This window comes from Lycorma delicatula, chromosome 9 (assembly GCF_047948215.1).
Source record: "Lycorma delicatula isolate Av1 chromosome 9, ASM4794821v1, whole genome shotgun sequence".
In the NCBI taxonomy this organism is placed as follows: domain Eukaryota; kingdom Metazoa; phylum Arthropoda; class Insecta; order Hemiptera; family Fulgoridae; genus Lycorma; species Lycorma delicatula.
The window spans coordinates 92,828,102-92,841,277 of NC_134463.1; the positions used below are offsets into that span (position 1 = coordinate 92,828,102).

The 13,176-nt window shown below is 27.4% G+C and overlaps 1 protein-coding gene across 1 annotated transcript in view; it reads right to left on the reverse strand.

Annotated features, from left to right (window-relative positions):
* Positions 1-12,919, reverse strand: part of LOC142330536 (aminopeptidase N) — a 70,620-nt gene extending 57,701 nt beyond the window's left edge. Inside the window, exons 1-2 of the mRNA XM_075375876.1 lie at positions 12,761-12,919; positions 6,938-7,260 (exon numbers count right to left, since the gene is read on the reverse strand). Coding sequence (XP_075231991.1) covers positions 6,938-7,257 — 320 coding nt within the window. The 5' untranslated portion in view covers positions 7,258-7,260; positions 12,761-12,919. The remainder of the gene's footprint in view (positions 1-6,937; positions 7,261-12,760) is intronic.
* Between the last annotated feature and the right edge of the window lie 257 nt (positions 12,920-13,176).

Below are 13,176 nucleotides of genomic sequence, written 5' to 3' on the forward strand. Positions count from 1 at the left end.
ATGTATGGCTTACACACACAATTAAAAATATTTATCATTTTATTTAAATACAATATTGTTTCGTTCATTTAATTCAATGATTATAACTAAAGCACACGTGCATACCATATTTAATTTGCGCAGGTGTGGCGGTACTAGTGGTGATGGTCGACGCTAACTGAACTAATGTAATTTCACAACTTACGTGGAACAAATTTCACTTGTACGGTAGACAGACTGGTGTTGCCGCAAGCCTTAACGCAGCAGGTACGAGTCAACTGGGCAATCAAGATCGAGACCTGGCCAGTCCGAATTACTTTTTTACATTTCAAATATTATTCATTTATTTAATTATACTGGTCACCTGTAATGTCACAACATAGCAGACAACTACAACAGCAATTTTTTGGGGTGGGAGTGTGATTTTGCAATCCATTTTTTAGAGATATTTAATCGTTAACAAACATGACTTTCTTTTTTCTGTTTAGCCTCCAGAACCACCATAAAGTATAACTTCAGAAGATGATATGTATGAATGAAATGTAGTAGTCTTGTACAGTCTCAGGTTGACCATTCCTGGCACAAATGTGCCTAAGAAAAATATGACCTTATTTAGGCAAAATCTCGAGATACCACGGGTGACCTTACTGCACAGCATCACCCTGTTTAGCTTTTAAGTTGAAAATTTATTGGCATCAATGCCCCATACATAGAAGTAATCTGACTGTGTTTGGTTAAAATCAGTCCAGTAGTTCCGGAGATATAAGGTGATTTAGAGGCTGATACCAAACACATACACATACATACATACAAAACTACCATTAACATCCAAAAAATTTCCCTCTGGTTTTTTGGGTTCCTTAGGTGTCAAAACATCAAGGTTCGGGTGAAAACCGCATATGCCCAAATTGGACCAATTACAATATCTTCCCTTCTACAGCTATAAAACCTATCAAGAAGGAAAAGTAAAAGTACACATTTTTTTTTTTAATAATTCTATTTCTAACTGTCAAGGGACAAGAGCATGAAATGGAAAATTATATTTTCGTTGTTTATAACAAAAACAGTTAATGTAATACCCTAAGATTCAACTTTTTAAAAGTTATTGATATTACAAAACTAGTATACAACAGGTTCTATATTTAATTTGTATTTATCTTAATAAATACAAATGACTTCTTAAAGTCATTTAAGACAATTTGAATATGACGTAGTATTACTATATCAATTATAAGGTAAACAAATATGAGTTTAAAAAATTTTGTCACAGTTTATCTTTTTAATTTAGGATAATTTTTTCCCTTATACTCAAAATGGAGACAGACGAAACAAATTATGATTATTAATACATTAATAATATATTTTATCTAACAAGCAAGCAAGGAAAAGTTAAAAAGTCTAATAAAAAAAAAATATAATGTTAACATTGATATATATATATATATATATATATATATATATATATATATATATATGTATAAGATCAGTCAGTGACTTGCCACTCAATTAGATTCATTTGACTTGTCAGTGACTAGTGTGTCATACACTCAACACTACACTGATGGATCAATGAAATAATCATCCTGTTTATGACAGAGGAAGTTAAAACAGAACACAAGTACTTCACCAGAATTATTAAGAAGCCCACTTCCATTAAGTGGATCTAAATTTTATCGTTAAATTTATATTGCTACAAATAACACACTAAGTATTTTAAGAAATAAATAATATTAGAAAAAAAATTTTCTGTTAATAAATATTCAAGATATTTTTTAAAAAAAACTGTCTGAAATGATAAACTTTATTATTTCTTAGTATTCATTTTCAGATATTCTTAAAAGATAAAATATATAAATTAATGTAGTAGTAGTGTAGAGTGTTTAATTATAATAAAATAATTTAATAATTGTTTATGAATATCTTAGAATTAATTAATGTTATAATAATTCCTGAAAAAAAATAATTTTTAAAAATTAGATGAAAAAAATTGAAAGTAGACATTTCCTTCTTGATTTCAAAAGGTTGAAACTGTATGCTAGTTTAAAAAGTTTATGTCAGTTAGAAACAATTAAAAGAATAAAGTAACTGATAAATCTAAAATTAATAACTTTTTCTGAAATATATTGTTAACAGTATCTTATACTTCTTACATTTAAAAAAACTTTACAAGATAATATTAACATCATTCAGAAAAAATAGTTATAAAAATTACATCCATCAATTAATGTTATACTTTTAACTTATACCAATTCCTTCCAACATACAACCATGTATATTTTAATACCCTATCTGGTTTCCTGCCTGATGTGCAGAGGTGTACAAGGAGAACCTTGTTTCCCTATATAAAAGTTATTAATTTTTCTCAATTATTTTAAGTTGAGTAGGAAATTTTTTAGTTTCAAAAAGCAATTGAGAAGAGAAAAAATATGTTAAGATTTGTTACTGATGATGTTAAGGAAGAAAAACAAAACAGTCAAAAGCAATACAAATCATCTGGACTTATTGCTAAGAGAAAAGTTCAATTTAAAAATAAATAAGGGTAAAACACAGATGGTGACGAAAACAGGGTAATGAGGAATTTTTTTTTGGAATATGATTCACTACAAGCTTGAAGCTTGTGTACGGGAGTATCAAACATAAATTTTTTATAGGGTATGAAAAATGCCATGCCTGACCAGGATCTGAACCCAGGACTTAATTAATTAAGTAAAAAACATAATAAGGAATAGATTTTAGAATTTTGCCATACAGGGAATAATATTACAAAGGATGGACAAAGAAAGACATACATCGAAAGCAGACTAACAAAACCAATGAGAATGAGAGCTTTCTTATACAAGTAAGTTTTCTAGTATCAAAATAAGATCTAAGAATTAAAAATAAATTTTTAAAAATATTTTTGTGTTGTGGAGACTGTATGGTAGTGAAACATGGGAAATAATAAAGAGAAAGTAAAAGAATGTAGAATTTCATGATGTGGATCTTCATGAAGAGGATACGGAAAATTTGGTGGGCCAATAAAATTCAAAACAAAGAGGTTAAGGTAAGCAGGAGAGAACAGAAATGGTGAAGAATTTTTGAAAGAGATAAACTAGGTTGGCTGGTCATATCATCAAGGTTTACTTAATTTTATAATAGATGTATATGTAGAAGGTAAAATCTGTAGAGAAAGATATATATATATATATATATATACATAACATATAACAGAACTGAGAATGTAGAATGATGTACATAAGTTGAGGTTAAAAAATTATCACAGAAAAAAATACGTGGATAATGAGATTAAATTAATCAAATAATGGCTAAAAAAATTTTTTTTTAATATATCTTAGATATAAATATATCAAGAGATTAAACACTGCTTATATAGTAAAAAGCACAGCTTTCTTCTGCAGGTTTTTAAATATAAAAATAATTTTTAAGAAAAATAAAAATGTTAAATAAATAACAGCATTATAAAGAGAATCGTTCTGGATTATTAGTACTATTATTTTACGTTAAAAAAAAATATTGATCACAAATATATAGCATGCTAATATATTTTAAGGGGGAATTGTGCACCTCACATAAATAATGCTAATTTAGCCTCGTTCAAGTACCTTTTTCTCAGCTCCTATAACAGATAGAGCCATAGGTTCTTTCCTACTTTTTTTTCTTGTTTAGCCTCCGGTAACTACCGTTTAGATAATTCTTCAGAGGATGATATGTATGAGTGTAAATGAAGTGTAGTCTTGTACATTCTCAGTTCGACCACTCCTGAGATGTGTGGTTAATTAAAACCCAACCACCAAAGAACACCGGTATCCAAGACTTAGTATTCAAATCCATGTAAAAATAACTGGCATTACTAGGACTTGAACGCTGTAACTCTTGACTTCCAAATCAGCTGATTTGGGAAGATGCGTTAACCACTAGACCTAGGTTCTTTCCTACTTTTTTCTTTTTACTTTTTTCTATCTACTTCTAACAGAATTATTAGTTTTATTAAAACCTCATTATTTTTATTATATTTTGAACATTTTCTAAACATTTTCAGCACAATATATTTTTTTAATGCTTTAATACATAGTTATATGCAAAAATCTGTTTATATAATAATAGAATAGGGCTGTGAATACCTGGTACAAATGTCAAGTCTCTATCATTTATAGTTTCTGAGAAAAAGGTACATGAAGATAGAAAAATATGATTTCCTAGAAACAGCATTTGAAGTTAGACCGACTATTCAGAAAAAAGTTCTTGGTTGTTCACTTTTCATAAAACAATCCTGCTCCATATGTTTCATCATCTTTTCCCTTTTCAGTTGCCTTTTTTCTTTCTTCTGAAGAATGCATTTTAATTTCTGAAGCGGCTATTCTTTTGCGATCAGTGTATTTTTAGGATAGCAACACTATTTTCACTAATTGTTTTTAATTTAAGATCATTTAGAATATCAATTTTCCCTAATGCCTCCTTGTTAAATGCGATCACAGCGTCATAAACGCCAATCTTTAGCGTCACTATTCCTAAATAAATAGTTTTTGGAATTCTCTTCCAAATCAATGCATTGAAAGACTCATTACATCTGAGTTTTCCTGGAATGCAATTCTGCAACAAAATTTCATTACTTAGATCAGCAAAAATTGACTATATTTTCTCCATGACTGCCTCTGGAAGTGAACGCTTATGTGAATAAGGCATTATTCACTGGTAACATTACCAGTTATTAGGGCTCTGAAACTGAGTTTAATTTAATGCATGATGATGAAATTCCAGAATTATCTGGACCAGTCACACTATCACTTTCATCACCGATCAAATTCTGTTCCATAGTAGCATTTGAAACTAATGTTTTTACACTGGTTTCCAAGAAATTTTCTTTTCTTACATAATTTTGAACTCCTACTCATCTTTTTATACATAATTAGTCAAATGGTACAAGTTATTCACAAAATATAACTTACAAATACAATAACTCAACCTTACTGAACACTAATGAAAAACATAACCTTGTAATCAAAACAAATGTATTGTTGCCAACTAAAAACTAAAATATTAAAATCTGTAAAAAATTCAGTACAAAGGCTAATTACATTTTTAGAAGTAAATATGTGATAATAAATGACAAAGCACATAAAAATTATTCTACAAACAAAAACCAAAATTTCAGAGAATGACATTATTTTAAAAAAAAATTAATAAAAATATTTTTAGTTTACACACAACACATAATTTTGGTGGTATTGGAAAGAGGGAATGTTAAACTATATTATAAGGTTAAAACCCAAAATAATAATTTCTTTTAAGTTTTTCCAGTACAATCCTCCATTAAATACAGGAGAGGCATACATAGCTTTTGTCCCACTTTTCCTTATTAACTTTCCCTTTCTTTTTTATATACTGTACATACTGCTTTGTCTATCTGGTTAAATTTTCATAAATAAATAAGTATATATATTATATTTACAACAGAAAATATTTAAATTCAACAGAAAGGGATGCAAAATTATTCTCAAAATGCTAAACAATTTATAAAAAAATAATTTTATAAAACGCAAACGCAAATGTTAAATGAATGGGATGTAACTGGTAAGAGAAGTTGGCTTCAATGACTGGAAGTACATTAATAGTAATATTTCTAAGCATGCCAATTTGGCACACTAATGAACTCACACTATCTGTTATATTTCTAAAACTCAAGTTACCAAAACAGACACATGCATTTTTAAGTATACTACGTAGAAAGGCATTAGAATATCTCAGCTGTTCAGTAGGCCAGTACATTATTGATTATTGTTTAGAAAACATAGTTTTAGATAATTAATTAGAATATGCAGCTGCAAATTCTTCTATATTTAAAAAGAGGCTGTGTACATAATGCACAGTACTTTAACAAACACTATATGTTGTAATCTGTCTTAGAATAATTAGATCAGAGTTATTTATTTTAAGAGAAACAATGTTCGCTATATAAACCAACCTTTGTAAACTGACTTAAGGTGCCACTTATTGGGAATTTACTGCATTTCGTGCCTTTGTATACTGATGTGTAAAGGCATTTGGTTTAGTGAAAAAGGTAATCATTTAAATTTTTTCATTTACTATTAAATGAAAGACAGCTCTTGAGAATAGTTATGCCATTTTCAAGAGTGACTTATGTGCTATATCTGGTTGTCTACAATCATTTGTTAAGAATTGTAATAGAGATAGCTATTACATTACAACAGCTATTTTTATTGACTTTAAAACTACTTTTATTTTTAAAAATTATGTGGGTATATGTATTAGTCAGAAAATTGTGGAAGATATAAGCATCAAATAATGGCTAATAACATATTTGTTAAAAGGGAAAGGAACTTGCTATTATTTCATTAATTTTGACCAATGATTTCCTCTAGTGCTATCAAGGCCTTGTAAAGAACTTTATAAAGACAATATAATGTAACATAATTATACAAATTTTAGTCAGTAAAATTTGATAATTTAATATAGCTTTTAATATTATCAACAATGTAATGCTCGACAGAAATTTTTTAATTTTATATTTTTAACAATATACTACTCTAAAAGGGAATATAAATTCCCTTTTCCCAAGAGATGCTTGAGAATTACAAAATTCTGAACAGTAAATACATTTAAAAGAATTATACCGGTTCATTTTTTTAATAAAATAGTATTTAATTAAGTGTCAAACATTATTTTAAAAAATGCCATACAATGTCGCAATGTGAACTCTAAAAATTTAAAATAAATTAGTAAATTTAAAAAAAATTCTCATTTACCTGATAATGTAGACACAGTTTTCCAAATTTATTTATTTATTTCTAAACATATGACCCTTGCACAATATTTTATTATCTGTAGGAATATTCTTTAGTAATATAAGTATGACCGATCAAAAGACTTTAAAAAAAATATAAAATGATTAAATCTACAATAAATTTTAACAAATAAGTAATGTAAGTAATGTACTTACGTATCTTCAGTTGATTCATCATCATCTTCTTCAGATGAATCAAGATAAGCAAGTCGAGTTACTTTCACATCTTTATCAATAACACTTAATGATGGAGCAACGTTTAATCGAATTTCTGTAAGAGATTCTTGTGAACCAAGTGAAGCTTGGCAACCAATATCAATACGTACTCTGCCCTTGAATACACCATCTCCTGGGTATGGATGTAAATATAACCTATATCCAACTGGAAATATTGATCTATCACTTTTGGGAAGAGTTCCTCCTGCTACAGCAGCAACTGCTGTAAGCAGGAAGACAGTTGCCATAGCTGGCTTCATTCACTGCAACAAAAGAATGTAATAAATACAGCTAAATAAATATCCACTGATACAGCTTTCTCTAATTCTGATAAGTATGATTATTTTTAATTAAAAATTCCAAAATTTCCTTTATCTATATCAGTTTTATTAAAGGTTACAAAGCTGTAAGAAAAAACCTATAAAACTGGTTGAACTATTTTTACACTTCCTATTATAATATTTCAGGCTATGAAAAAGGACTTTACTATGCTTCAATTTCTATTTTTAATATAATAGATATATTATTTAAAAATATATCACTAACAGATTTAACTGAAATTTTTTACACTTTTTTAATGTGTTTTTACATAAGCATTCAAAATTAATCAATTTATATCATCAAGATTGTTATATTTTATTCGGTAAAAATCTTATTTATTTATTATTAATACATTACTTCAGAACTATTATTTATTACTATCATTATTTTTATTATTAACATGTACTATAACCTTTTTTTTGTTTATTATTATTATATTTTATTATGTCATTAGGTATAATGAAACAAGCCCTTCATCAACAGTTTGTCAATATCTGGATCAAAGAACTACCAGAACACTGGAGGACAACCCTCATCCATCCACTACACAAAAAGGGGAACAAAACAGACCCTAACAATTACACGGGAATCTCACTCCTAGATACAATACACAAAATTCTTTCAAGAATCATCCTCAACAGGATTGATTCCAAACTCAAGAAAGAACTAGGAGAGTACCAGGGAGGTTTCAGACCCTGGAGCAGTTGTCCAGACCAGATCATGAGTCTCAAGATAATAATGGATTACAACAGAAAAACAAACAGATATATGGTGATAACATCTGTAGATTTCAAGAAAGATTAAGACTGCATCCCACAGAGATTCTTTACTAAAAATTCTAAGACACCTCAGACTACATACTAGATTAATAAACATGACCCTCATAGACACTAAGTTGAAGGATAAATTCAGAGGCAAGCTCTTAGAACCATTTTAGACGAAAACAGGATTGCACCAAGGTGATGTCCTCTTTGAATGTTGTTGTTGAATAATAGCGATTCTCACCGCTATTATTCAACTGCAGTCTATAAAAGTTAATAAGGGAATGGCTCAAAAAATGCCCCCAAAAGTAAAAATAGGCCAAAAATTAAAACAAACTGTCATGGTTTCACCGATGACTTGGCACTGCTAACAAACATTGACAAAATTAAATCACACATGTTAGAACTTCAAAACATTGGCAAATAAAATTGACCTTAACATATCACTTGAAAAGATGTAAGTTATGCCCCAAAAACCAACACGATTAAATGAAATAAATATAAATGGTAATAAACTCAAAATAACAACCCGATTTAAATAACTCAGAGAAATAATAACAAACAACCTAGATGAAAAAACCCCCATCCAAATAAGAAGAAAGAAACTGCAAAAGCTCAAATATTACACTTACAATAAAAAATGCTTGTCAATAAACACAAAAACAAGACACTACAACACAGTTATAGAACCAGAAGCCACTTATGCAGCAGAAACATTCTTCCACCTGAACAAATAGTCAAAGACGAACAGACTCCAGAAAATTGAAAGAACTGGAAGAAGCTTGCTTCATTAATAAAATGTAACAGGAAGATGGGCAATGGTGAATTATGCCCGATTAAGTCTTGTAGAACCCGTCACTGATACAATGCCTAAGAGGAAACTAGGATCTTTTGGACATATTACGAGGATGCAAGATTCAAGACTTCTGACAACTAGTAGAACAATCTTGACTTGAAAAACATAAAGACAGGATGTAGTTTTTCAGAGAAATAAAAGAAGCTCTGAAGGAAATTGGCCTTACAGCAGAAGACACCACAGATAAGATAAAATTAAACAAGAAAATCAAGAATAAAAACACTTGCTTCACACTGCCAACACAAACATTTTCAACACTAGAAAGGGCAGAAAGAACGGAATGTATGAAAAGGTACTGGGAGAGCCGCAACGCCCAAACAGTGCCATTGAAGAAACTTGGATAATTGACTGACTAAAATGATAATATGCGGTCATAACAATGATACTACTCTGACTATGATTTTTCTGTGGTTCCCTTCGTTTTTCCAGAAAAAGTTGAAGCAGTTAATTTTTGTTATTCGTGGAATAGGACAGCTATCATTCTTTGCATGATGATTTATTTGATGTACTATATAATCAGTTATTTTCTGATCTAACAAATGTATTTCCTTTACATTTAGTTATACGTAAAAAAAGAATATGTTTGTATAATAATATATAAATTTTTCAATTTAAACTGTTTAAATTTGTGTTTACACTATTTGTACGTTGTATGATATTAAGAAATCCCATTTTACATGTAGGACAAAAAGTTTACAACACATTAAATAAAAATTTTGAAGATGCAACTGTTGAAAGAAAATTTATTAATGAGGTTAAGAAACGGATATATGAAAATCATGAATACTGATAACTTATTACACGATTGTAATGAAAAATAAGTACAAAATTAAAGTTAATTGAATTTCATTGACAGATCATGTCACAATGTGTCATATATAAGTAGATGTAAAATTAAACTTTAGATTAACAAATGTTATTGTTGTCAGATATTGATTTAGACATTTTACTGTATTAGCTAATGTTTAATATTATTATTTGATGATATTGTTAATTAATTAATTGTTTTTTGTATCACTGGACCATAATCTATGCTCTAGGTATTCCGTAGGAAGTAATTTGTGTACTTGAAAAACCAAAAAAACTGGCCAGTGTAAACATTTTCTATTTCAGATAATAATATTTGGACTGTGATTTTTACTCAGTATAATTTATTTTCTACTTCAAAAAAATAATTCTGAATTATTCATCCTAATGAAATTAATGAAAAATAAAATATTAGTAATTTAACTAAATTTCTGCATATAACGTTTTATACTTCTTGCGCTGTATAATTCTTTAGTTGTTTACAATTTCTTCAACTGCCATATTTAACCATGAATAATGAAAAAACTATAGAATAATTCCAAAAGATTTCCATTAAAAGAAATGTAAAAAGGAAGTCTGAAAATAAATTATTCATTACACTTTTAAAGAGATATGAGAAAAAGAAGCTCGAGGTTTAAATGAGTTCATATTTGCTATAAATGCAATAAATAATGAGAAAATAACAATTTATCAAGTCTAACAAAGGTATATTTTAAATTATTAAATAAAATAAATCAAAAATGTTGAAGGAAGAACGTAATAACATTTACTAATGACAGAAATATTTACATAACAGACTACATTACAAGAAAAGTTGTTTATTTCTGTTCTATTTTCATACCAGGCGCTTTGTACTTGTAAACATCTTTGTTGCAAAAGAATGGATAATTATTTTTTTAAAATATGTAAATAAAATAGAAAAAATATAAAGCTATTATTGAAAAAGTTTTTTCTATAAAATATTCATAAATTTTTAAAAAATATCCGAAAAATTAACATTCTAAAATTAAAAGAAACTTGGGTCGGCACAAGTAGTTTGTCAAAATAAAATCAATGAAAATCTGAAAACCAAAATAACTAACTTAATCATTCAGGTAAAATTCTTCATTTTTATTTCTCTAACATCAATAATAAGTCTTTATAGTAACTTTTTATGATCATTATTAATCATTACTGATCTTTTCTGCACAGTTTTCACTAAAATAGCATACTCATATCAAAAATTAAAATGTCTAATAATTCAATTATAGAAAATTTAATTTGATTTAAAGAAATATTTATATTTATTTAAAAAATAATGCAATAATTAATTACTCATTAAAACGTCCTAATTAAATTTTGTTGTTGTTTTGCTAACACTATTTACTCATACATTTTTTACATAACCAATTAAATTTTATACATTTGTTTAAATTTATTATTTTTTTTAATGTTGTTTAAAAACTTTGTTTAAATTTAATTTTTTACATTATGTTCATATATTTTACTTATTTTTTCTCTTATTTCATTCATGTTGCATAAATGTAGGTTATAAATAAGAAGATAACAGAAGATCGAATGTATTTGAAAATACAAGTGCCAAGACAGATTTCTTATCAGTTTAAAATAATAACTTGCACAGAATCAGAAAGAACAGACAGTTGGAAAAGCTGTGCCTGATACAAGAAATACCAGCATTGAAAAGTAAAACAAGATGTAGAGAGATTGGTAGGTATGTCCTGTTACAACAAGAGATTGGTTGATCCTTTTTAAAGAGATTTCAAAAGGGTTTCCTTTCTCTAGTGATAAGAGAATGGCACCTGACAAAAATCTAGATGATGGGTTAAGATCCAAGAAAATATTATAAGAAAATTGGAATAATGAAAAAAAAACCACAGACAGAAACTTAAGGGAGATAAAAAACAATCTTTAGTTTAAAGAGCTTTTACAGCAAGTAACTACGTATCTTTTTCTGTTAAAATAATGCATAATGATATGCGTGTATTTTCTATATAATGATAAACGATTAAAAACATCAGTTTTATCCCGTTTTTTCAATATTGTATACAAATTTGTTTTTAAAGTTTTCTCATTTTTTAATGTATAATGAATTTAAAATGCATTAGAATCCCAATAGATTTTTTATAAATATGAAACAAGTTGAGTCATATAAGTAAGTTTTTAGGTCAGAAGGTTTATTTTATTTATTTGTATGAGCAAGAAAAGGTTAATGTCTTTTCTTTAATAGCAAGTACATAAAATTTAATTTGCACCAAGTACATAAAATAACTGGAATTCAATCTCAATCTCAGACCTTATGATAAAAAAGAATCACTACTGTTACACCAATCTGCAGTACTGGGGTAGTGTTCATTTATAAACTAAATTTTTAATTATATAAAATCTTTAGTCTTGTAGAAGAATAAAAATGTAGATCATTATAATACAAAGAATAAAGACAATATTTACATCAAACCATATAATTATAATTAATTTTAAAAAGTGGAAGCAAAATTATAGAAAAACATAAAATTATTTTCAAATATGACAAAAATTAAAAGATATTTCAAAAGATTATTATAAATTCTTTTCACCAACAATGTATTCTACTAACTGATGAACTGATTTCCTAATACAATATGGGTTTATTATTTAAAATATAATATTAAATATTGTTTAAATATAATATATAATATTTAAAAGTATTATATATGAATACACTGAGGTACAACACATTCATCCTTTATACTTTGTAACTCTTTCAAAGCTTCTTTAAAACATGGATTTATTTTTTAGGAATTTACTTCGTTTTAGGATTTACTTTTTAAAAGTATATTTATAAAGGTTGAAAAAATAAACATTTTTAACTATATATCAGTGCTGTAAAATCAGAGAACTAACTGAAATATAAAATTTAAAATAAATTAAAAATGGAATTTTAATGTAATAGTAAACTAATATTTAGTTGAACGGAAACATATAAAAAAATATCTATTAGAAATCTGGAAGATAAATTTAAACATGAAAATATATGCTTACCGAATTCAGTACCTTGCACTGTCAGTTATGATGATGTTATAACGCCAGAATGAGATTCACTGTTGCAAAATGGTAACTCTGGTGGATGTACCACCATCATTTGTTAACCACTCCAGCAATCATTGTAGTAATTGGTCAATGTTGAATGTAAGGATGTATTACTCATACAATTCAACCAAACGGAGAATCATCTCAATTTATTTCATAAAGTTCCATGAATGTTTATTTATCTTTTTTTGTTGAAACTTCTTAATGTTTAAATATGTGTTTTCACACACGTTTTAAAATTAGCCTCTATATGTGATCAATATAAAAAATAAATATTATAGAATATTTTTAGTATTTATGAATTATATCGATTTATTAAAATACATTTAATACATGTCATATTTGTTTAAAAATAATTTTTTTTTTTC